Consider the following 27,161-nt stretch of genomic DNA (forward strand, 5'->3'; position numbering starts at 1 on the left):
AGAGAGACTCACAGAGAGAGAGAGACACAGAGAGAGAGAGAGAGAGAGAGAGAGAGAGAGAGAGAGACACAGGGTACATAATATTTTCAATTTCCAAGCCACACATTGCTTAGTGAAGGTGTGTGGTGTGGACCATGTAGCAGCCCGACAGACATCTGTTATTTGTATGTTTAAGGCGGCCACTGCGGCTAGTTTCTTTCTAGTGGAATGTCCCCAGCGTGCAGAATGCAATGAATGTTTTGCATATGATTAACACATTTCAATGCATTTTATTACCCACCTATCAATGCAAGATCTTAGTATCTAATGTGTTCAGTGCCCTTTTTGCCACAGTCTCAAGGTGGGGGAGGGTGGGAAATATAAGCAACTCAATAGTGAATCACGTCTCCTAGGATTAAAGCACTCAAAAATTTCAATTAAAACTGTAATAAATCTCAATCTGGAAATTTAATAAAGGAAGGAAATGAGGATGGATCTGAATTCAGGATATATAGCTACAGAACGTGTGACTTTAGAGAAAAAGTTGTAGCAAGCTGGCTCTGTATATACTATCTCAAAGTAAATGATAGTGTGCACAGAGTCCAGGGGTTCCCAAAGAGGCTTGACAGAGGCAAGAATAGATAATACAATGTTCTATTTGTGGTAGTGTGGTCGAGCAGTTAGGCTTATCAGAGGGTAGTGTTAAGCATTTGTTGTATACACACAGGCAATAAATGAGAACTGTAGGAAAATGGCTCCTTGTTGTAGTTACCCCCCACTTTTTGCCTGATATTGATGCTGACTTGACTGAGAAGTGTGATGGGACCCTGCTAACCAGGCCCCAGCACCAGTGTTCTTTCACTAAAAATGCACCATTGTTTCCACAATTTGCACTCCCTGGCACACAGATAAGTCCCTTGTGAAAGGTACCAGTGGTACCAAGGGCCCGGTGACCAGGGTAGGTCCTAAGGGCTGCAGCATGTACTGTGCCACCCTAAGGGACTCCCCTCACCTAACACATGCACACTGCGATTGCAGATTGTGTGTTGGTGGGGAGAAAAAGGCAAAGTCGAAATGGCATCCCCCTCAGGGTGTGTCATGCCCACAAAACACTGCCTGTGGCATAGGTAAGTCACCCCTCTAGCAGGCCTTAAAGCCATAAGGCAGGGTGCACTATACCACAGGTGAGGGCATAGCTGCATGAGCAATATGCTCCTACAGTGTCCAAGTCCAATCTTAGACATTGTAAGTACAGTGTGGCCATATTAAGCAGGGGTGTGGAATTTATTAAAATATCTACTTGTCCAGTGGACAGGTTGCTTCTCAAATCTACTTGTCCTGTAAAAAGATCTACTTGTCCCTTTGGTGCCATGTAGTGTGGCGACAAATTATGGCAGCAATCTCATTATGTAAGTGCTCTGATAATAGCCTCTCTGATTATGCCAGGGCTACTACCATAGTAGCGCTTGAATACTTGCGGTTTCAATCCCTACTGTAGCAATTTCCTTATTTTGCCACCTTTCTGCAGATCTGCATACTGGGGCTGGAGGAAGCAGTAAGCAATAGTTCTAGGGCTGGAATGCCTTTGAGTCTGCAAACCTACTAACCTGCATGTTTTAAAGATTTTTACCAGCTTCTCTCTAATATTTTCCCATAATAAGAAAGGTTGGACATTTACTCCTGACAATGGCAGAATTAGAACTTCTTCCAGGGTTGGGAAGAAAGTGGCTGGAGGGAAAATGAACTTGCAAATGCTCAATAGATTTTTACATGAGCAAATCTACACATCGTATTTACCCATGCTAAAATACAGATCACAAATATTTTATAGGGTACGACATATACCATGGGTGCACTTTTGTGACTTTCTTTAAGAATTTGGGGCCACATGTAGGTAGGTTCAGATTTGCGACCTGCAAATTGCGAGTCGCAAATCCGAATGTAGGATGGTGTCCCTGACACCATCTGTGATTCGCAAGGGCTTCGCAAATGCCCGCCTCATGAATAATCATGAGGTGGGTCGCAATTTGCGACCGCCTCGCGAATGGCGGCCCTCACAGGGATGGTGGCCTGCTGGAGACAGCAGACCACCATGTCTGTGACTGCTTTTCAATAAAGCAGTTTTTTTTTTGTAATGCAGCCCGTTTTCCTTAAAGGAAAACGAGATGCATAACAAAAATGAAAAATGAAACGTTTTCGTTTCATTTTTTCAGAGGAGGCAGTGGTCCACAGGACCACTGCCTCCTCTGAAAAAATGTTTACAGTGACATTCACAATGGGGAAGGGGTCCCGTGGGGATCCCTTCCCTTTTGCGAAAGTGTAAGCACCCATTTGAAATGGGTGCAAACTGCGATTGGTTTGCGTCCTACATTGCACTGCGAGTCACAATTAGGAAGGGAACACCCCTTACTAATTGTGAGTCGCAAACCCGTTTTGCGATTCGGTAACCAGGTTACCGAATCGCAAAACTGGGTTTGTGCATTGCAGTGTGCTTTTTGCATGTCGCAAACAGCGAAAGTCGCTGTTTGCGACATGCAAAAAGCTACCTACATGTGGGTCTTGGTCCCTAATTAGGTCTGGTGTTAACAAAGACATTTTGTTTTTATTAAACTTCTATTTCTCTCTCTTTCGGGCCGGCTTTACTGTGAGTGATCGCATTCTGCTCTTCCACAAGGAGCATATTGCCAAACAAAGTAGTTTTGTTCAGTGTCAGGAACTACAGTGGCAATCAGTGACGTAACTAAACTGGAGGGTGCCCCTTTGTAAAGAACATGGAGGAGCCCCCTCTTCAGACTCACTCAGGGCAGGTGCTGTGCTGAAGGGGCCCCCTGGAGGGCGGCTGCGGGGCCTTTGTTATGCCGCTGGTGTGCTTTTAGAGAGTTCAAAACTTTTTTTTTGGGGGGGGGGGTTTGCCAGTGTTTGTTACAATGTTGAGGGCTCGGGTAGCTCCCACAACAATAAAGTGTTACAAAAGCCATGTCAAAACAAGACACGCATTGATGAAACTAAAAGACTTATAAAAATATGTCAGATCAGTTGGCTTTGTCAGTGTTTGTTTATTTTCATGCTTCCCATAATCGTGTTGAAAATGGTTACACTGATTTTCCATTAGAAATATTTTTGGGAAATCCTAGCATGCATCAACACATTTTACTAAATGACACTTCATTTGCATATAATCAGAGAGCATTCTGGAGCATTATACTTAGCCTCATAGCCTAAACGTTTCAAACATGTATATACACGTTTTTTTTTTTGGTACTGGAACCAACGTCCGTAGTGAAGTGTGACCTTAAAACATTTATTTACAGCACTCACCCTAATAATGAAGGCTTTCAAATAATGAACCATAAATACAAGTTCGAACAGCATTATCTTTTGGAAACACGTTACCTTAACTGCAGAGAGTTCCACTCTCTGTAATCAGGCAGCCAAAGGGTTTGAGCTGCAGGGGGGTTGGGCCTACTTGTCCCAAGGACAAAGTAAACATAAAAACTTGTTGCCCTTGAAACAAGATGTCCCGGGCGTCCGGCGACAGGAATTCCACATCCCTGTTAAGTATACAGTCTGGGTAGTTTGTCAAAACGAACTCCACAGTTCCATAATGGCCACACTGAACACTGAGAAGTTTGGTATTAAACTTCTCAGATTAATAAACCCACACTGATGTCACTGTTGGATTTACTAAAAAAATGCAGAGGGCATCTTAGAGATGCCCCCTGTATTTTACCCAATTCTTCAGTGCAGGACTGACTGATCTGTGTCAGCCTGCCACGGAGACGAGTTTCTGGGGTGAGAGCCTTTGTGCTCGGAGGCCAGAAACAAAGCCTGCACTGGGTGGAGGTGCTTCACACCTCCCCCTGCAGGAACTGTAACCCCTAGCAGTAAGCCTCAAAGGCTCAGGCTTCCTGTTAAAATGCCCCAGGTCACTCCAGCTAGTGGAGATGCTCGCCACCCGGACACAGCCCGACTTTTGGCGGTAAGTCCGGAGGAGATAATGAGAAAAACAAGGAGGAAAAGTCACCCTCCAGTCAGACAGCCCCTAAGGATCCTGAGCTGAGGTGACCCCTGCCTTAAGAAATCCTCCATCTTGTTTTGGACGATTCCCCCAATAGGGATGTGCCCCCCTCCCCTCAGGGAGGAGGCACAAAGAGGGTGTAGCCATCCTCCAGGACAGTGGCCATTGGCTACTGCCCCCCAGACCTAAACACACCCTAAATTTAGCATTTAGGGGCGACCTGAACCCAGGAAATCAGTTTCCAGCAACCTGAAGAAAGGACTGCTGACCTGAAAGCCCTGCAGAGACGACGGCGACACCAACTGACTTGCCCCAGCCCTACCAGCCTGTCTCCAGACTCAAAAACCTGTACAGCGACACATCCAGCGGGACCAGCGACCTCTGAGGACTCAGAGGACTAACCTGCACCTAAATGAACAAGAAACTCCTGAGAACAGCAGCACTGTTCAGAAACAGCAACAAACTTGCAACTTTAAAACAACTTTGAAAGGGACTCACTTCCCACCAGAAGCGTGAGATTTCACACACTGTACCCGACGCCCCCCGGCTCAAGTCCAGGACAACAAACACCACAGAGAGGGACTCCCAGGCGACTCCAACGAAGTGGACACCATGAGTCGACCTCCGTGCATCCCCAAAGAGACACCTGTATAGATGACCCAGAGGCTCACCCTGATCGCGACTGCCTGGTAACAAAAGGGAACCAGACGCCTGGACCAAGCAATACACCTGCAGCCCCCAGGACCGAAAGGAACCACCTACCAGGGCAGGAGTGAAAAGCAGGTGGCCCTCATCCTAGCCCAGTCGGTGGCCTGCATGAGAAGCCCCCCTGTGCCCTGCCTCCATCACCTAAGTGACCCACCCCGGGCCTTCCATTGCTTTCTATAGCAAACCCGCCACCTACTCTGCACACTGCACCCGGCTCCCCCTGTGCCACTGAAGGTGTGCTTTGTGTGCGTGCGTCCCTAGTGCTCTGCAAAAACCCCCTTGTCTGCTTCCAGAGGACACAGGTACTTACCTGTAAGCAGACTAGGACCGGAGCACCCCTGTTCTTCATAGTCGCCTATGGGTTTTGGGCCCTCATTTGACCTCTGCACCTGACCGGCCCTGTGTTGCTGGTGCTGTGGCTTTAGGGTTGCCTTGAACCCCCAACGGTGGGCAGCCTATGCCCAGGAGACTGTGTAAGTGCTTTACTTGCCTGCAGAAGACTAACCAAAACTAACCTCTCCCAGGAACTGTTTATTTTTGCACTGTGTCCACTTTTAAAATAGCTTATTGCCATTTTAACCAAAACTGTGTACACTACTGTTTTAAATCAAAGTTCTATACTTACCTGTGTGAAGTACCTTGCATTGTATGTACTTACCTAAAATCTTTAATCATGTGGTTCTTAAAATAAATTAAGAACATTTATTTTTCTATATAAAAACACCCACTTAGGGGAGGACCTGGCTGAAGGGGTGACTCCTACTTGTTTGTCTCATTATCTCCTCTGGACTTGCTGCAAAATAAATGGGGGCTGTGCCCACGGGGTGGGCATCTCCACTAGCTGGAATGCTGTGGGACGTTGTAACACCAGACTTGAGACTTTGAGGCTCACCACCAGGTGTTACAGTTCCTGCAGGGGGAGGTGTGAAGCACCTCTACTCAGGACAGACTTTGTTCCTGGTCACAAAGTGCACAAAAGGCACTCACCCCACGTGGCCAGAAACTAGTCTGGAAGTGGCAGGCTGGCAGAGACCGGTCAGCCTAGCACTAGCAGTTGGGTTGGCATGCAGGGGGAATCTCTAAGATGTCCCCTGTGTGCATTTCTCAATAAATCCCACACTGGCATCAGTGTGGATTTATTGTGCTGAGACGTTTGATACCAAACTTACTAGTATTCAGTGTAGCCATTATGGAACTGTGGAGTTCGTGTTTGACAAACTACCAGACCATATACTCTTTATGGCTACCCTGCATTTACAATAAGAATTGGCTTAGACACTGTAGGGGCATAATGCTCATGCAGCTATGCCCTCACCTGTGGTATAGTGCAACCTGCCTGAGGGCTGTAATGCCTGCTAGAGGGGTGACTTACCTATGCCATAGGCAGTGGGTTGTGGGCATGGCACTCTGAGGGGAGTGCCATATCAACTTAGCACATGCACACTGCTCACAGCTTGTGTGTGCTGGTGGGGAGAAAATGACTGAGTGAGGGGTCCCCAGGGTGGCATAAGACATGCTGCAGCCCTTAGCGACCTTCCCTGGTCACAGGGCCCTTGGTACAAGGGGTACCAGTTACAAGGGACTTATCTGTGCCAGGGCATGCCAATTGTGGGAACAAAAGGTACAGTTTTAGGGAAATAACACTGGTGATGGGGCCTGGTTAGCAGGGTCCCAGCACACTTTCAATCAAAGTCAGCATTAACAAAAGGCGAAAGGTTGGGGGATAACCATGCCAACAGTGGCATTTTCCTACAATCTGCATCACTTCAGGGACTCCTCTTCATATCCTGTGCTGCACAGCTGGTCCTCTTCGTTCCTCGTCGACCTGGTCCTGCATCTACAGAAGGGTGGGTAGTGGCTCGTCACACTCCATCCGGAACTGGACTTGGTCCCCTTCCTTTGCAGGTCCTCTTCTGCCAGAATCCACCTTTGGGTTCTTGCAGTCTTGTTTTGTTCTTGCACAATTATTTTCCTAAGTCCTCCTGTTGGGTTTGGGGAAAACTAGATGCTTACCTCTGCTCTCTTGGTTGCAGAGGGTCAATCTGGTACTCACCTCTTGAGGTTCCTAGTTCCCCTAGCTCCCCTCCAATGACTCCACGTCCTTGGGATGGTAACTATCTCACATTCCACTTTTTTAGTATATGGTTTAGCACTCCCCTATGGCCCTCACTATTTTCAATTACTTTTGCCAATGCTTATTGATATTTATGCTCTTTACTGATTGCTAATGTGTACAGAATAGTGTATTTAGTTACATCCAGTTTGGGGGGGGGGGGGGGTATGACTGCCTGTTAGTATTCTAGTATTTGTCTTACCATAATAGAGTGCCTTTATTTTTCTAATACTGTGTGATTCTTTCATGTGTGATAGTTCTGTGTGACTACAGTGGTACTGCATAAGCTTTGCATGTCTCCTAGATACATCTTGGCTGCTCATCCACAGCTACCTCTAGAGGGCCCTGGCTCCCTATACACTGCATTCACTTCACTAATAGGGGATACCTGGACCTGGCGTAAGGTGTAAGTACCATAGGTGCTCACCACACACCAGGCCAGCTTCCCACAATCAAAAATACTTTGAGTGTCGTCCATGGTTCTGAGCAACATTTCCAGGCTCAGCTACACGCTCAAATTTCTCTAAGTTCTCTTGTGCAGAAAGATTTACAGACATCACAATCTGCTTCTCTGTGCTCGGGCGACAAACAGGTTGCAGACCAGCTGTTGGTCATGTGATGATGTTTTGCATGGCAACATGGGCAGTAACGGAAATGCGTCCGTTCCAACGCTAGATGGGCATTTTACAAGGGGTGCGATGGAGTCCGAAGTAGGCTCCGATGGGCTAGACCCTAGAAGGGCCAGTCGAAAGAACTGAAGCAAACAAGGTTCGATACACAAATGGAAAACGCGATCGAAGAATATTGATGGGATACGTGAACCATGAAGGATGAGGCAACAGAACGAAGGCACACAAGTCAAATCCAGATGGCGGAAAGAAAACAATTTAACAATGGAGCTGATGCCCATGCGCACTATCACCAAGAGGAGTCGCTCGACTGAGTGACTCAAAAGACTTTGAAAAAGGGCAACAAAAAAAAAAAAACACACAATTTTTAACACATCCGGAACCAACATGCCTCAAACACACATTCTATATATATGTACACACACACAATTTTTTTTATCTCCAATGGCATACTCACATCTTCCTCTTGTGACGGGTTGACTATTTCCACAAGCCTCTGGATAATTTTCTCCTCATTAAGCCACTGTTAAGACAAATGAAGAACGGTAAATGTTTTACAAAAAATAAACATGCACAATTCACTATTAAATAGAGAGCAGTTTAGAACTTTTAACAGGGGAAGAAAAAAAACAATGAAGCAATCATAATAGAAGTACAGAAACAAAAATTAACAATTTATTTAGGTTTACTGGAAACCGTAAAAGTAACAGATGAGCTCTAGCAATGCCACACTATATTTATTAATAATCATAGAAATGGCACTCTTCACTAACAATATCCTATTCTCTGCTTAGAGTGCATGTTACTCAGCTGTAGATGACATGATTCCTCTGTAGTCCTAGTTCACAAATATTTCCAACTTCCAAAGTATGGAAAACGCATGTTACCCTGCAGTACACTACCAAATCCATCCTAAAACATAGAACATTTTAACGGAGCAAAGTGCATGTATACCTGGACCCAGAAACAAGTTACACCCCAATCTCAGTTCATCCGGTGGGGAGGAAACAACCACAAGTTATTATTTGAAAAGGTATGAACTCACAGGTAAGGATTTCATAATAAGTGAACCAAAACATAACTACCGGAATTCAAGCAAACATTTCCCAGAACATTCAGTAAGCCTAAAATAAGCAGAGTAGTCTGGTAAAGACAAATACCACTTTGAATTGGGAGGTAGGAGAGAATCTCATCCAGAGAGGGAGAGTCTTGACATTCACTGAAATAATTCAGAAAACTATCCATATTCCAATACCAGTTTTAATCACCGCGTGTTAGCAGAAGCCCCATCACATTTACAGAAATGTAAAAAGGCCACATGTGACACCATGTCCTTAAAAAGTCTAAGTGCAATGCTTGTCTGACATTTACGGCAGATGTCTCCTCTACAAACAAAATGAACTTTTTAGGACAGCATATCATAATGTAAACATCTTCAATGATTATGGGGTTTTGATAGAATTAAAGGACTTATTATGGCAATCACATTGACACAAGCAAAGAAAGTAAAGATCGTAGAAGGACATTACTCAGTCACTCACCCAACACCCTGAAGCCCACAAGACAGGAATGATGGATGTAGTGATGTAACCTCCGACCAAAATTCCACTATATCTCAGTCCCTAACTGACCCATTTCATGGGGATGTCTGCTGCACATTACTCAAGACATCGGCAGTGCCTCACTTTTTCCTCCATTAAGTTTATATTCCGTAAAAAGTGTCTACTAGCTCCTTAGGGTTTGGGATGGTAGTTTAACGTTCCGTAATGATTAAGAGAAAACCAACCACGGAGAAGAGAACTTTGGCAGGCTTTACACATTTATTTTCTTGATTCCTACCAACCACCCCCCCCCCCATCCCACCTTCGATCTCATTGCAACAGCATGCTGCTCTAGTGCTATGACAGAAAGCTGTGGCACCAGTGGGCACACATGCCTAGTTCCTTGTCTGATCACCACTCTGCTAAGGGCATCAGGTAGAACGATTACACTTCTGAAATAGTCTGATCTAAGCCAGATTTCTCAAATATAAAGCGGTACCTCCATTCTACAGGAAAGCTTTTTATGCATCTGTAGATATGGCGAATACCTCTTCAGAAGCATCCTTACTAGCCTGCAAAAGGCTGGATAAAATGTTCAAGTGATTTCTTGAAGACCTGCCCTACAAAACCATTTGGAATGGTTGTATAACAGCCAGGTGCTGGGGACCACTGCAATGGACAAGCCCATCACACTCAACAGAGACATAATAATCCTCACCATGGTGACTGATGTGCGATAAGGCGAATCATTCAGAAATGTCTACTCATTCTTCTGTGGGGATAAGAGTGTGCCACTTAAGTGACAACCAAGAAACTGTTTGGCTGATGATGGGAAGTTGACACTTAGAACCCTAATCAGGGCAAAAAAAATTAAAATAAAAAGAATTACACATGCACATACACATTCCCCCACACACCCCGACTTATATTCCCCCACACATATACATATATACACACACACACATATATATACACACACATATATGCATATACACATATATACACACACATATACACACACATATATACATATACATACATATGGAAAATGTCACTTACCCAGTGTACTTCTGTTTGTGGCATGTTGCGCTGCAGATTCACATGCTGTGCATTATCCTGCCATCTAGTTTTGGGCTCGGAGTGTTACAAGTTGTTTTTCTTCGAAGAAGTCTTTTCGAGTCACAAGATAGAGGGACTCCTCCCTTTCGGCTCCATTGCGCATGGGCGTCGACTCCTTGTTAGATTGTTTTTTCCCGCAGAGGGTGAGGTAGGAGTTGTTAAAGTAAGGATACTAGAGGTGCCCATGCAATGAAGTAAATGTGTATGTACATAGAGTATTAAAGTAAAAAATTGTACAAAAATACAATTTCAATGCAACTTAAACGGCTACAGGCTCCCGGGAAGGTGGGAGGGCGCATGTGAATCTGCAGCGTAACATGCCACGAACAGATGTACACTGGGTAAGTGACATTTTCCGTTCGATGGCATGTGTAGCTGCAGATACACATGCTGTGCATCGACTACAGAGCAGTAATCTCCCCAAAGGCGGTGGTTAGCCTGTAGGAGTTGAAGTGGTCTGAAATAATGGTCTTAGTACAGCCTGTCCTACTGTGGCTTGTTGTCCTGCTAACACATCTACACAGTGATGCTTAGTAAATGTATAAGGCGTAGAACAAGTGGCTGCCTTACAAATTTCTGTAATTGGTATATTACCAAGATAAGCCATTGTGGCGCCTTTCTTTCTAGTGGAGTGTGCCCTTGGAGTAATGGGTAATTCTCTTTTAGCTTTTAGGTAGCAGGTTTGTAGGCATTCGACAATCCATCTGGCAATGCCTTGTTTGGATATGGGTTACCTGCATGTGGTTTTTGGAATGCTACAAACAATTGTTTTGTTTTCAGAATTGTTTTGTTCTGTCAATGTAATACATTAGCGCTCTTTTTAGGTCTAATGTATGTAATTCCCTTTCTGCTACTGAGTCAGGCTGTGGGAAGAAGACTGGGAGTCCTACCGTTTGATTCAGATGAAACGGTGATATGACTTTTGGTAAGAATTGTGGATTTGTACAGAGAACCACCTTATGTTTATGTATTTGCATAAAGGGTTCTTGAATAGTAAACGCCTGTATTTCGCTAACTCTTCTAAGTGAAGTGATGGCTATTAAAAAGGCTACTTTCCAAGTAAAAAAATTGGATTTGACAAGAATGCATGGGTTCAAATGGTGGACCCATGAGTCGTGTTAACACAATATTAAGATTCCACAAAGGCACTGGTGGTGTCCTTGGGGGTATGATTCTTTAGTCCTTCCATAAAGGCATTAATAACTGGAATTCTAAAAAGCAATTTTGTATGTTTAATCTGCAGATAAGCAGATATTGCAGTGAGATGGATTTTAAATGGAAGAGAAGGCTAGATTGGACTTTTATAAGTGTAGTAAGTAACTTACAATGTTTTGTGTGGAGGCGTCTAGTGGTGTAATTTGATTAGCCTGGCAGTAACAAACAAATCTTTTCCATTTGTTAGCGTAACAATGTCTGGTTGTGGGTCTTCTTGCTTGTTTAATGACCTCCATACATTCTTTAGAAAGGTTTATGATATCCAAATTCTAAGACTTCAGGACCCAGATTGCTAGGTTCAGCGATGCTGGATTCGGGTGTCTGATCTGTTTTGTGTTGTGTTAACAGATCTGGTCTGTTTGGCAGTTTGATGTGGGGTACCACAAATAGGTCCAACAGTGTGGTGTGCCATGGTTGGCAAGCCCATGTTGGTGCTATAAGTATTAGTTTGAGTTTGTTTGACTCAGTTTGTTGACCAGATAAGGAATGAGCAGGAGAGGGGGGAAAAGCGTAAGCAAATATCCCTGACCAGCTGATCCATGGAGCATTGCCCTTGGACTGAGGGTGTGGGTACCTGGACGCAAAGTTTTAGCATTTTGCGTTTTCTTTTGTTGCAAATAGATCTATGTTTGGTGTCCCCCAGCGGTAGAAGTGATCTTGTAGAATTTGGGATGTATTTTCCATTTGTGAGTTTGCTGTTGATCTTGACTGAGATTATCGGCCAACTGATTTGAATGCCTGGTATGTATTGTGCTATCAGGCGAATATTGTTGTGAATTGCCCAAGGCCAAATTTTTTGTGCTAAGATACACAGCTGTGACGAGTGTGTCCCCCCCGTTTGTTTAGATAATACATTCTTGTCATATTGTCTGTTTTGACAAGAGTGTGTTTGTGGGCTAGAAGTGGCTGAAACGCTTTTAATGCTATAAATACCACTAGCAGATCCAAGTGATTTATGTGAAGTAGATTCTGTTGATTGTCCCATTGACCTTGTATGCTGTGATTGTTGAGGTGTGCTCCCCACACCAATCATGGAAGCGTCTGTTGTGATAATGGCGTGAGGAACTGGGTCTTGAAAAGGCCGCCCTTTGTTTAAATTTACAGGTTTCCACCATTGAAGCGATGAGTGTTGTTTTGCTAGGCACTGCTGTAAGGGTCGCATGTGTAGTCTTGCATTTGGGACAATACCTATGCATGAAGGCTTCATGCCAGTAGTTTCATCACGAACATTACAGTGTATTGTTGGTTTGGTTGCATGCTTGATCTTACATTTTGGAACGACTGAACTCTTTTTGGACGGAGTGGCAATTGCTCTTTGTGTGTTGCTCCCAAGTACTGTAGTATTTGGGATGGTTGTAGATGTGATTTTTGGTAATTTATAGAAAACCCTAGTTTGTGTAGAGTATCTATGACGTATTGCATGTGAAATTGACATTGTTGCTGAGTGTTGGCTTTTATTAGCCAATCGTCCAAATATGGGAATACGTGCATGTGCTGGTGTAGGAAAGTACCATCTTGCCTGGCATGTTACCCCCATATTTCACTGTATATATGTTGTTTTAGTTGTATGTGTCACTGGGACCCTGCCAGCCAGGGCCCCAGTGCTCATAAGTGTGCCTGAATGGGTTACCTGTGTTATGACTAACTGTCTCACTGAGGCTCTGCTATCCAGAACCTCAGTGGTTATGCTCTCTCATTTCTTTCCAAATTGTCACTAACAGGCTAGCGACCAATTTCACCAATTTACATTGGCATACTGGAACACCCTTATAATTCCCTAGTATATGGTACTGAGGTACCCAGGGTATTGGGGTTCCAGGAGATCCCTATGGGCTGCAGCATTTCTTGTGCCACCCTTAGGGAGATCTGACAATTCTTACACAGGCCTGCCAGTGCAGCCTGAGTGAAATAACGTCCACGTTATTTCACAGCCATTTACCACTGCACTTAAGTAACTTATAAGTCACCTATATGTCTAACCTTTACACCTGGTAAAGGTTGGGTGCTAAGTTACTTAGTGTGTGGGCACCCTGGCACTAGCCAAGGTGCTCCCACATTGTTCAGGGGCAAATTCCCCGGACTTTGTGAGTGCGGGGACACCATGACACGCATGCACTATACATATGTCACGACATATGTATAGCGTCACAATGGTAACTCCGAACATGGCCAATGTAACATGTCTAGGATCATGGAATTGTCACCCCAAATCTGGCATTGGGGAGACAATTCCATGATCCCCCGAGTCTCTAGCTCAGACCCGGGTACTGCCAAACAACCTTTCCCGGGGGTTTCACTGCAGCTGCTGCCAACCCCTCAGACGGGTTTCTGCCCTCCTGGGGTCCAGCCAGGCATGGCCCAGGAAGGCAGAACAAAGGACTTCCTCAGAGAGAGGGTGTTACACCCTCTCCCTTTGGAAAAAGGGTGTCAGGGCTGGGGAGGAGTAGCCTCCCCCAGCCTCTGGAAATGCTTTGATGGGCACAGATGGTGCCCATCTCTGCATAAGCCAGTCTGCACCGGTTCTGGGATCCCTCAGCCCTGCTCTGGCGCGAAACTGGACAAAGGAAAGGGGAGTGACCACTCCCCTGACCTGCACTTCCCCTGGGAGGTGCCCAGAGCTCCTCCAGTGTGCTCCAGACCTCTGCCATCTTGGAAACAGAGGTGCTGCTGGCACACTGGACTGCTCTGAGTGGCCAGGGCCAGCAGGTGACAGAGACTCCTAATAGGCTCCTTCAGGTGTTGCTAGCCTATCCTCTCTCCTAAGTAGCCAAACCTCCTTTTTCTGGCTATTTAGGGTCTCTGCTTTGGGGATTTCCCTAGATAACGAATGCAAGAGCTCATCAGAGTTCCTCTGCATCTCTCTCTTCACCTCTGCCAAGGAATCGACTGCTGATCGCGCTGGAAGCCTGCAAAACTGCAACAAAGTAGCAAAGACGACTACTGCGACCTTGTAATGCTGATCCTGCCGCCTTCTACTGTTTTCCTGGTGGTGCATGCTGTGGGGGAAGTCTGCCTCCTCTCTGCACTAGAAGCTCAGAAGAAATCTCCCGTGGGTCGACGGAATCTTCCCCCTGCAACCGCAGGCACCAAAGAACTGCATCACCGGTCCTCTGGGTCTCCTCTCAGCACGACGAGCGAGGTCCCTTAAACTCAGCAACTCTGTTCAAGTGACCTCCCACAGTCCAGTGACTCTTCAGTCCAAGTTTGGTGGAGGTAAGTCCTTGCCTCCCCACGCTAGACTGGATTGCTGGGAACCACGTGTTTTGTAGCTACTCCGGCTCCTGTGCACTCTTCGAGGATTTCCTTTGTGCACAGCCAAGCCTGGGTCCCCGGCACTCTAACCTGCATTGCACAACCTCCTGAGTTGTCCTCCGGCGTCGTGGGACTCTCTTGTGCAACTTCGGGTGAGCACCGATTCACTCCACTTCGTAGTGCCTGTTACGGCACTTCTGCGGGTGCTGCTTGCTTCTGAGTAGGCTCCTTGTCTTGCTGGACGCCCCCTCTGTCTCCTCACGCAATTGGCGACATCCTGGTCCCTCCTGGGCTACAGCAGCATCCAAAATCCCTAACCGCGAGCTTTGCAGCTAGCAAGGCTTGTTTGCGGTCTTCCTGAGGGAAAATACTTCTGCACGACTCTTCACGACGTGGGACATCCATCCTCCAAAGGGGAAGTTTCTAGCCCTTGTCGTTCTTGCAGAATCCATAGCTTCTACCATCCGGTGGCAGCTTCTTTGCACCCACAGCTGGCATTTCCTGGGCATCTGCCCACTCCCGACTTGATCGTGACTTTTGGAATTGGTCCCCTTGTTCCACAGGTACTCTCGTCAGGAAATCCATTGTTGTTGCATTGCTGGGTGTTTGGTCTTTCCTGCAGAACTCCCCTATCACGACTTCTGTGCTCTTTGGGGAACTTAGGTGCACTTTGCACCCACTTTTCAGGGTCTTGGGGTGGGCTATTTTTCTAACCCTCACTGTTTCCTTACAGTCCCAGCGACCCTCTACAAGGTCACATAGGTTTGGGGTCCATTCGTGGTTCGCATTCCACTTCTAGAGTATATGGTTTATGTTGCCCCTATCCCTATGTGCCCCCATTGCATTCTATTGTGACTATACATTGTTTTGCACTGTTTTCTATTGCTATTACTGCGTATTTTGGTATTGTGTACATATATCTTGTGTATATTTGCTATCCTCATACTGAGGGTACTCACTGAGATAGTTTGGCATATTGTCATAAAAATAAAGTACCTTTATTTTTAGTATATCTGTGTATTGTGTTTTCTTATGATATTGTGCAAGTGACACTAGTGGTACTGTAGGAGCTTCACTAGTCTCCTACTTCAGCCTAAGCTGCTCTGCTAAGCTACCTTTTCTATCAGCCTAAGCTGCTAGACACCCCTCTACACTAATAAGGGATACCTGGGCCTGGTGCAAGGTGCAAGTACCCTTTTGGAACTCACTACAAGCCAGTCCAGCCTCCTACAGCCGTCTCCTTATATGAGCTGCTACTACGGCTAGGCATTTTGTAAATACTCTGGGGGGCTGTTATTCCGAACGGTAGCACTTTGAATTGATAATGGTTGCCTTGTATTACAAACCTGAGGTATTTCCTGTGAGACGGATGGATGAGTATGTGAAAATACGCATCCTTGAGATTCAGGGTTGCCATGTATTCCCTTTTTTTTTTTTAATAAGGGAACTACGTCCTGAAGTGTTACCATGTGGAAATTATCTGATTTGATGAAGAGATTCACTGTGCTGAGATCTAAGATAGGCCTTAATGTTTTGTCCTTTTTTGGAATAAGGAAATACAGGGAGTAAACGCCTGTTCCCTTCTGATGATAGGGTACTACCTCTATGGCTTGTTTTTGTAGCAGTGCTTGTACCTCTATTTGTAATAGGTCTAAGTCTTGAGGAGACAATCTGTACACTTTCGGTGGAACATCTGGAGGGAATGTTGTGAATTCTATGCAATAACCATGTTGGATAATTGATAGGACCCACATGTCTGTGGTAATGTGTGTCCATTTGTGGTAGTATTTGGTTAGCCTCCATCCCACTGGTGACAAGTGTTGGGGTAGTGTGACATTGAAGTCACTGTTTGCTAGGGCTTGGTTTGGAGGGCTGGAATTTCCCTCTTCCTCTTGGGAATTGTCCCTCTGTAGGAACCACAAAACCCGCCTCTTTGGTATTGCGACTGGTAGGTGGGTTTTGGTTGGGAGGTGGATGGTTCAGATGTCTTGTCGAAACCACCCCCTAAAACTGTGTTTCCTGAATGTGCCTCTGTACTGTGAGGAGTAGAGCACGCCCATGGCTTTGGCCGTGTCTGTTTTCATTTTCTCGATCGCAGTATCCACATTCCGGCCCAAACAACTGATGTTGATTAAACTGCATATTTAGTAACGCCTGTTGTATTTCTGGTTTAAATCCAGAACTTCGCAGCCATGCATGCCTTCGAATCGTTACAGCTGTGTTGACAGTTCGTGCTGCTGTATCTGCAGAGTCTAGGGCAGACCGTATTTGATTGTTCGATATGGCCGGTCCCTCTTCAACTACTTGTTGGGCACGTTTTTGGTGTTCCTTGGGCAAATGCTGGATGATGTCTTGGCATTTCGTCCCAGTGTGCCCTGTCGTAGCGTGCAAGTAGGGCTTGCGAATTTGCAATTCGCCATTGATTGGCTGCTTGTGATGCCACTCTCTTGCCCGCTGCGTCGAACTTTCGAATCTTTGTCAGGTGGGTGGGGCATCCCTGATGATTGCGAGTGTGCCCTTTTCCTTGCAGCCCCCACAACCTCTGAGTCTGGAGGGAGCTGTTGAGTTATAAACACTGGGTCTGACGGGGTGGTTTATATTTCTTTTCGACCCTTGGCGTGATAGCTCTCCCCTTTACAGGCTTGTGGAAGACCTGTTGAGCGTGTTTGAGCATGCCCGGTAGCATTTGCAGGCTTTGATAGGATGCCTGAGTGGATGCCAGAGTGTTGAAAAGGAAGTCATCCTCCACTGGTTCCGAGTGCATTGTTAAGTTGTGGAACGTAGCTGCCTGGCTAGTACTTGCGTATATGATGTACTGTCTTCTGGTGGTGAAGGCTTGGTTGGATAACACTCTGGGCTGTTGTCTGATGAAGGTGGGTCGTATAGATCCCAGGGATCCGCACCATCTTGGCTCATCCCAGTATGTGTGGGTGACTGCACCATCGGTGTACCCACTGGTGTCCAGTGTGGTGATTGCAGTGGGGATGGTTGTGGCGAGAACTGTGGTGGTGGTGATTTGTCTCTAACCACTTTGGCCTTCGATTGCATTTCAGTTTCTTGAAAGGCTAGTTTTCTTTTTGATTTGAGTGGAGAGATGGTTCGTATCCTCCCTGTGTCCTTCTGGATCTGTAACCTTTGTTGTGTTTGGTCATGTTGTTCTAAATCCAGATCTTGCTCAAATCTGTGCCTTTGTTTGAGCTGCATAATATGCCCTTGCTCCTCAGTGTAGGAAGGGCATTTCGGCTCCGAAGCCGTTTTTTTTCGGTACTGAAATTCCTAATGTAATTGTCTTTTTCCGTTCAGAGGAGCTTACGAGGCTTGCTTGACTCGACAACTCATTGCCGTATTTTTCTGGTGCCGGAATCTCGACCAGAGTCTGAAATCTTGGGCAAATCTTTGGCCTTTTTCGGTGCCGATGTTCTTTGGTCACCTTCCTTTCTGTGGGTTGAGCCATGGCCTGCTGGCGGTGGCGTCCCCGTGGCCTTGAATTTTTTGGTGTGACCCTGGGTTTGGGACAGGGCAGGTTTACTCAGTTTGTTGCGCAGTCGAGGGTCATTCACCGTCGGATTCATCCGAGTCCATTTCTTGGATGGAAATTCTCTCTTCCTCCTCGACATCTTGTTTCGGCTTCGACACCATTTGTAGTCTGCTTGTGCGTCGATCTCTTAAGGTTTTCTTTGATCGGAACGCTCAGCAAGCTTCACAAGTATCCTCTCTGTGTTCGGGCGACAAACACAGGTTACAGACCCGGTGCTGGTCTGTATAAGGATACTTGGCGTCACACTTAGGACAGAAACGGAAGGGGGTCTGGTCCATTACTCTTGGACGACTGGTGTGGTCGGCCGGGCCAGGCCTTGATGAAGAGCAGAAGCCCCGAAGGGCTGCCGAATCGGTCTTGATGTCGGTGCTGATACACTAAAACTAAACTGGTACTGAACGAGAGCAATACAGATGATTTTTCGAATCTTTTCTAACTTTCCCGATTTGAAATACGGAGCGAAGAGGAACACGTCCGAACCCGATGGCAGAAAGAAAGCAATCTAAGATGGAGTCGACGCCCATGCGCAATGGAGCCAAAAGGGAGGAGTCACTCAGTCCTGTGTATCTGCAGCTACACACACACATATATATATATATATATATATATATATATAAAATGTCACTTACCCAGTGTACATCTGTTCGTGGCATGAGACGCTGCAGATTCACATGCTGTGCATATCCCGCCATCTAGTGTTGTGCTCGGAGTGTTACAAGTTGTTTTTCTTCGAAGAAGTCTTTTCAAGTCACAAGATCGAGGGACTCCTCCCATTGCGCATGGGCGTCGACTCCATCTTAGATTGTTTTCCCCGCAGAGGGTGAGGTAGGAGTTGTGTATATAGTAATAGTGCCCATGCAATGGAGTAAGTATATATGTACATAGTGTGATTAAAAGTGATATATTTACAAATTTATAAATGTACAAGTTTTTTTTTTTTATCAACTTAAAACGGCTACAGGCTCCCGGGGAGGTGGGAGGGTGCATGTGAATCTGCAGCGTCTCATGCCACGAACAGATGTACACTGGGTAAGTGACATTTTCCGTTCGATGGTATGTGTAGCTGCAGATATACATGCTGTGCATAGACTACAAAGCAGTTATCTCCCCAAAGTGGTGGTTTAGCCTGTAGGAGTTGAAGTTGTTTGAAATAATGTTCTTAATACTGCTTGTCCTAGTGTGGCTTGTTGTGTTAACACATCCACGCAGTAATGTTTAGTGAATGTATGAGGCGTAGACCATGTGGCTGCCTTACAGATTTCAAGTCATATGAATTTTTCCTAGAAAGGCCATGGTAGCACCTTTCTTTCTATTTGAGTGTGCCCTAGGTGTAATAGGCAGTTCTCTTTTTGCTTTGAGATAACAGGTTTGAATGCATTTAACTATCCATCTAGCAATGCCTTGTTTGGAAATTGGATTTCCTGTATGAGGTTTTTGGAAAGCAACAAATAATTGTTTTGTTTTCCGAATTTGTTTTGTTCTGTCAGTGTAGTACATTAACGCTCTTTTGATGTCTAATGTATGTAGTGCTCTCTCAGCTACAGAATCTGGCTGTGGGAAGAACACTGGTAGTTCTACTGTTTGATTCAAGTGAAACGGTGATAAGACTTTTGGTAAAAAAAATTGATTTGTCTGTAGAACTACTTTATGCTTGTGTATTTGAATAAATGGTTCTTGAATGGTAAATGCTTTGATTTCACTGACTCTTCTTAGAGATGTGATGGCAATTAGAAATGCAACTTTCCATGTTAAATATTGCATTTCACATGAGTGCATGGGCTCAAAAGGTGGACCCAAGAGTCGTGTTAAGACAATGTTGAGGTTCCATGAAGGAACTGGTGGTGTTCTTGGTGGTATAATTCTTTTTAGGCCTTCCATAAAGGCTTTTATGACTGGTATCCTAAACAGTGAAGTTGAGTGGGTAATTTGCAGGTAAGCTGAAATTGCAGTAAGATGTATCTTAATGGATGAAAAAAGCTAGTTTTGACTTTTGCAAATGTAGCAAGTAGCTTATGATATCTTTAGCAGATGTGTGTAAGGGTTTAATTTGAGTATTATGACAATAATAAACAAACCTTTTCCACTTATTTGCATAGCAATGTCTAGTGGTTGGTTTTCTAGCTTGTTTTATGACTTCCATACATTCCTGTGTAAGGTCTAAGTGTCCGAATTCTAAGACTTCAGGAGCCAGATTGCTAGATTCAGCGATGCTGGATTCGGGTGTCTGATCTGTTGATTGTGTTGAGTTAACAGATCTGGTCTGTTTGGTAGTTTGATATGAGGAACTACTGAGAGGTCTAGTAGTGTTGTGTACCAAGGTTGTCTTGCCCAAGTTGGTGCTATGAGTATGAGTTTGTTTTGACTCAACTTGTTTACTAGATATGGAAGGAGTGGGAGAGGGGGAAAAGCATATGCAAATATCCCTGACCAACTCATCCATAACGCATTGCCCAGAGACTGATCTTGTGGGTACCTGGATGCGAATTTTTTGGCATTTTGCATTTTCTTTTGTTGCAAACAGGTCCATTTGTGGTGTTCCCCAATTTTGGAAGTAAGTGTGTAGTACTTGGGGATGAATCTCCCATTCGTGGATTTGTTGGTGATCCTGAGAGAGATGGTCTGCTAATTGATTCTGAATCCCTGGAATGAACTGTGCTAATAGGCGAATGTGGTTGTGTATCGCCCAATGCCATATTTTCTGTGTCAGGAGACACAACTGTGTTCCTCCCGGTTTGTTTAGATAATACATTGTCGTCATGTTGTCTGTTTTGAAAAGAATGTGTTTGTGGCTTATTATTGGTTGAAATGCTTTTAACGCTAGAAATACTGCCAATAGTTCTAAGTGATTTATGTGAAACTGTTTTTGCCGAGAGTCCCGTTGCCCCTGAATGCTGTGTTGATTGAGGTGTGCTCCCCACCCTATCATGGAGGCATCTGCAGTTATTACGTATTGAGGCACTGGGTCTTGAAAAGGCCGCCCTCGATTTAAATTTATATTGTTCCACCATTGAAGCGAGGTGTATGTTTGGCGGTCTATCAACACTAGATCTAGAAGTTGACCATGTGCCTGTGACCATTGTGATGCTAGGCACTGTTGTAAGGGCCGCATGTGCAATCTTGCGTTTGGGACAATGGCTATGCATGAGGACATCATGCCTAGTAGTTTCATTACTATTTTGACTTGTATCCTTTGGTTTGGATATATGACCTGTATTACATTGTGAAATGCTTGTACTCTTTGTGGACTTGGTGTGGCAATCGCTCTTGTTGTGTCGATTGTTGCCCGTAAGTATTGCTGTTTTTGACACGGCTGAAGGTGTGACTGTAGTTGATTGAGAAACCTAGTTTGTGTAGGGTTTCTATGACGTACTTTGTGTGTTGTGAACACTGTTTTAGTGTGTTGGTTTTGATTAACCAATCGTCTAGGTATAGAAACACATGTATTTGCTGCCTTCTGATATGCGCAGCTACTACTGCCAGGCATTTTGTAAAGACTCTTGGCGCAGTAGTTATTCCAAATGGCAACACTTTGAATTGTTAGTGTACCCTTTGGAATACAAATCTTGGGCACTTTCTGTGTGAAGGATGTATTGGTATATGGAAATATGCATCCTTGAGGTCTAGTGTTGCCATGTAGTCTTGTTGTTTGAGCAGTGGGATTACGTCCTGTAATGTCACCATGTGAAAGTGGTCTGATTTGATGTAGGTATTTAATGTTCTTAGATCTAATATAGGTCTTCGTGTTTTGTCCTTTTTGGGTATGATAAAGTACAGAGAGTAAACTCCTGTTCCTTTCTGTTGGACTGGTACTAATTCTATTGCTCCTTTTTGTAGCAATGCTTGGACTTCTAGTCCTAGAAGATCTATATGTTGTTTTGACATAGTGTGTTTTCGGTGGGACGTTTGGAGGGAATTTGAGAAATTCTATGCAATAACCATGCTGGATAATTGCCAGTACCCAAGTGTCTGTTGTTATCTCCTCCCAATGTTTGTAAAATTTGCTTAGTCTCCCCCCCCCCCCACAGGTGTTGTGTTGGGGATGTGTGACTTGGAAGTCACTGTTTGTTTTGAGGAGTTTTGGGGCTTTGGAACTTCCCTCTAATCTTTTGGAATTGTGCCCCTCTATATTGCCCCCGAAAACTTCCCCGCTGATATTGGCTTTGATAAGTGGGCCTTGCTTGTGAGGTTGTGGCTTCTGTAGGTTGGCCTCTAATCCCTCCCCTAAATTGTGTCTTGCGAAATGTGCCTCTGCTCTGTGAGGAGTAGAGTGCGCCCATGGCTTTTGCCATATCAGTGTCTTTTTTGAGTTTCTCAATAGCAGTGTCCACAGCCGGCCCAAACAACTGCTGATCATTAAAGGGCATATTCAGCACGGCTTGTTGTATTTCCAGCTTGAATCCTGACTACGCAACCATGCGTGTCTCCTTATCGTTATTGCAGTATTTACTGTCCTTGCAGCCGTATCTGCTGCATCCATTGCTGAGCGTATCTGATTATTGGAGATACTTTGTCCTTCTTCCACCACTTGTTGTGCCCTTTCCTGGAACTCTTTGGGTAAGTGTTCTATGAAATTCTGCATTTCGTCCCAATGAGCTCTATCGTATCTTGCCAGAAGTGCTTGTGAGTTGGCAATGCGCCATTGGTTTGCTGCTTGTGCTGCAACCCTTTTCCCCGCAGTGTTGAATTTGCGACTCTCCTTGTCTGGAGGTGGTGTGTCTCCCGAGGTATGAGAGTTTGCTCTCTTGCGAGCTGCCCCAACAACCACAGAGTCTGGTGTTAATTGTTGCATAATATAAACAGGGTATGTTGGCGGTGGCATGTACTTCTTCTCCACCCTTGGAGTTATGGCCCTGCCTTTTACAGGATCCTGAAATATTTGTTTGGAGTGTTTTAGCATTCCAGGGAGCATAGGTAAGCTTTGGTATTGGCTATGAGTGGAGGATAATGTATTAAACAAAAAAGTCATCCTCAATTGGTTCTGCATGCAAGGCGACGTTATGAAAAGCAGCTGCCCTTGAGACCACCTGCGTGTAGGATGTACTGTCTTCAGCTGGCGATGGCCTCGCAGGGTAACAGTCTGGGCTGTTATCTGATACCGGAGCATCATAAAGGCACCATGCGTCGGGATCATCTTGACTCACTGCAGTATGAGTCGGGGATTGCATCAGTGGTGGAGTGGCTACCGGTGATGTGTGCATTGATGGTGGTGGAGATGGTGGCGGAGTTGTTTGTCTTGCCACTTTAGCCTGTGGCTGCTTGTCCTTTTCTTGAAAGGCAAGTCTTCTTTTCATTTTAATTGGGGGAAGAGTGCTTATCTTCCCTGTGTCCTTTTGAATGTGGAGCCTCCTTTGAGTGTAGTCTGGCTCCATTGATTCTAGTGCTTCTCCGAACTTATGTCCTTGCATTTGGGAGGACAAACCCTGTTCCTCTGTGTAGGAACCGGTTTTCGGTTCCGAGGCTGGATGTTTCGGAATCGAAACCTTTTCGGTCGCCTTTTTGGGCTCCGAGGAAACATTCTTTATTTTCGGCGTCGTGGTGTCTCGGTGCCGACCCATTTCGGTGCCACTGTCTCGGTGCCGAATCTGCTCGGAGCCGCTGTCTCGGGCCAGAGATTGCTGTGTGCCGGTATCTCGACCGGAGTCGGATGACTTCGACACAAGCGTGCCCTTTTTCGGTGCCGATGATCGGTCACCTATTTTTTGGGTTAAGCCATGGCCTGTTGGCGGTGGCGTCCCCTGGGCTTTTGTGATCTTTTTGTGAGTTTTATGTTTCAACGTCTTACTCACGGTTTTCGGCGTTTCTTCAGGATCAAGCTCGTCTGAGTCAGATTCCTGAATGGAGAAGGTTTCTTCTTCGTCCTCGAAACATCCTTGTCCTGTCGGCGCAGACGCCATCTGCAGTCTTCTTGCTCTTCGGTCTCTTAATGTCTTCCTCGACCGAAACGCTCGACAGGCTTCACAAATATCTTCCTTGTGCTCTGGAGACAGACACAAGTTACAGACCAGATGCTGATCTGTATACGGATACTTGTCGTGACATTTTGGGCAGAAGCGGAATGGGGTCTGTTCCATCAGCCTTGAAGAGACACGTGGCCGGGCCGACCAGGCCCCGACGGGGGATCGGAAAAAAAACCCGAAGGGCCACCGAAGCTCTACAAAAGTCGGTGTCGATCTGTTGTAACTAACCCGATACCGAACATAAACAATACCGACGATTTTTCCAAGATTCTAACTAACTTTCCGACCCGAAACACGGAGCGAAAACAATCACGTCCGAACCCGATGGCGGAAAAAAAAACAATCTAAGATGGAGTCGGCACCCATGCGCAATGGAGCCGAAAGGGGAGGAGTCCCTCGATGTTGTGACTCGAAAGACTTCTTCGAAGAAAAACAACTTGTAACACTCTGAGCCCAACACTAGATGGCGGGATGTGCAACGCATGTGTATCTGCAGCTACACATGCAATCGAACATATATATATACATACATACATACACACACACACACACACACACACACAAGCCCAGTGAGAAATATCACCGGACGGCTGCACAATGTCCCTGGGATAGTTTTCGGTTGGGAGAAAGGAATCCAAAAAAAAAAAAAAAAAAAAAAAAAAACTCTCAAATATGAATACGCCGTCAGCAATTTATTGTAAAAAAATAAATAAATTCCGTAGTAGTAAATTCAAAACAAAGTCACGCTGTCCTGGCCATATGGAAAATGTCACTTACCCAGTGTACATCTGTTCGTAGTATGTTCTGCTGCAGATTTACATGCTATGCATAGTCTGCCATCTGGTGTTGGGCTCGGAGTGTTACAAGTTTTTTCCTTCGAAGAAGTGTTTGAGTCACGGGATCGAGTGACTCCTCCTCTTCGGCTCCATTGCGCATGGGCATCGACTCCATGTTAGACTGTTTTCCCGCAGAAGGTAAGGTAGGAGTGATAGAGTATAAAGAAAAGAGATGTCCATGCAAATGGAATATATATATATATACACATATGTACAAATGAATGTTGAACTTACACTGCTACAGGCTCCCGGGGAGGTGGGAGTGCGCATGTGAATCTGCAGCAGAACATGCCACAAAGAGATGTACACTCGGTAAGTGACATTTTCAATTCGATGGCATGTGTAGCTGCAGATACACATGCTATGCATAGACTAAAAAGCAGTTTTACCTCCCATAAAAGCGGTGGTTAGCCTGTAGGAGTTGAAGTTGTTTGAAATAATGTTCTTAGTACAGCTTGACCTACTGAGGCTTGCTGTGTTGCTAACACATCTACACAGTAATGCTTGGTAAATTTATGTGGTGTTGACCAAGTACCTACTTTAGAAATTTCGGCCACTGGTATATTTCCTAAGAAAGCCAACGTAGCCACTTTTTTCTGTGTGGAATGTGCTTTAGGTGTAACTAAGAGCTGCCTTTTAGCTTTAAAGTAAAACGTTTGGATACATTTTACTATCCATCTTGCTAAACCTTGTTTTGAAATAGGGTTACCAGTATGTGGTATTTAGAACACCACAAATAATTTTCCTAAATGATTTTTTTCTATCTATGTAATACATTAAGGCTCTGTAGGAAGTTGGCTCTGTATGTATTATTTCAAAGTAAGAGATAGCAGGAACAGAGTCGAAGGGTTCCCCTCAGAGGTAAGATGGTGGCAAAAAGAGAATTCTAATGCTCTATTTTGTGGTAGTGTGGTCGAGCAGTAGGCTTAACAGAGGGTAGTGTTAAGCATTTGTTGTACACACACAGGCAATAAATGAGGAACACACACTCAAAGACAATTCCAGGCCAATAGGTTTTTATGTAGAAAAATATATCTTTTCTTAGTTTATTTTAAAAACCACAGGTTCAAGATTTACAAGTAATACTTCAAATGAAAGGTATTTCACTCGGGTATCTTAGGAACTTCGAATCAACTTAATAGCATTTACAGTTTTGTCAAAAATGGCAATAAGCTATTTTAAAATTGGACAGTGCAAAATTCAACAGTTCCTGGGGGAGGTAAGTATGTGTTAGTTTTTCAGGTAAGTAAGGCACTTACAGGGTTCAAAGTTGGGTCCAAGGTAGCCCACCGTTGGAGGTTCAGGGCAACCCCAAGGTTACCATACCAGCAGCTCAGGGCCGGTCAAGTGCAGAGGTCAAAGTGGTGCCCAAAACGCATAGGCTTCAATGGAGAAGGGGGTGCCCCAGTTCCAGTCTGCCAGCAGGTAAGTACCCACGACTTCGGAGGGCAGACCAGTGGGGTTTTGTAGCACACCGGGGGGACACAAGTCAACACAAAACATACACCCTCAGCAGCACAGGGGCGGCCGGGTGCAGAGTGCAAACAGGCGTCGGGTTTGCAATAGGTTTCAATGGGAGACCCAGGGGTCTCTTCAGCGATGCAGGCAGGCAAGGGGGGGCTCCTCAGGGTAGCCACAGCCTGGGCAAGGGAGAGTGCCACCTGGGGGTCGCTTCTGCACTGGAGGTCGGATCCTTCTGGTACTGGGGGCTGCAGGTGCAGTGGGTTTCCCAGGCGTATGGTTCTTTGAAGCAGGCAGTCACGGTCAGGGGGAGCCTCTGGATTCACTCTGCAGGCGTCGTGGGGGGGTGCGGGGCTCAGGGGAGTCAACTCTGGCTACTCACAGGGTCGCAGTTGCCGGGGAGTCCTCCCTGTAGTGTTGGTTCTCCGCAGGTCAAGCCGGGTGCAGAGTGGAAAGTCTCACGCTTCCGGCGGGAAACGTGTGGTCTTGAAAAGTTGCTTCTTTGTTGCAAAGTTGCAGTTTCTTTGGAACAGGGCCGCTGTCCTCAGAAGTTCTTGGTCCTTTTAGATGCAGGGTAGTCCTCTGAGGCTTCAGAGGTCACTGGACCCTGGGGGAAGCGTTGCTGTTTTTCTTGAAGTCGGGAGACAGGCCGGTAGGGCTGGGGCCAAAGCAGTTGGTGTCTCCGTCTCTCTGCAGGGCTTTCAGGTCAGCAGTCCTTCTTCGTCTTCAGGTTGCAGGAATCTATCTTGCTTGGTTCTGAGGGCCCCTAAATACTCAATTATGGGGTGTGTTTAG

The 27,161-nt window shown here is 45.5% G+C and overlaps 1 protein-coding gene across 6 annotated transcripts in view; it reads right to left on the reverse strand.

Moving 5' to 3' along the window:
• PPP6R3 (protein phosphatase 6 regulatory subunit 3) overlaps positions 1–27,161 on the reverse strand; it is a 1,278,047-nt gene that overhangs the window by 1,135,867 nt on the left and 115,019 nt on the right. For all 6 annotated transcript variants that reach the window (XM_069223039.1, XM_069223035.1, XM_069223038.1 and 3 more), the window contains one exon: positions 7,905–7,970. In XM_069223039.1, the coding sequence (XP_069079140.1) occupies positions 7,905–7,970 (66 nt within the window). The remainder of the gene's footprint in view (positions 1–7,904; positions 7,971–27,161) is intronic.

The sequence above is a fragment of the Pleurodeles waltl genome, chromosome 3_1 (genome assembly GCF_031143425.1).
Source record: "Pleurodeles waltl isolate 20211129_DDA chromosome 3_1, aPleWal1.hap1.20221129, whole genome shotgun sequence".
In the NCBI taxonomy this organism is placed as follows: domain Eukaryota; kingdom Metazoa; phylum Chordata; class Amphibia; order Caudata; family Salamandridae; genus Pleurodeles; species Pleurodeles waltl.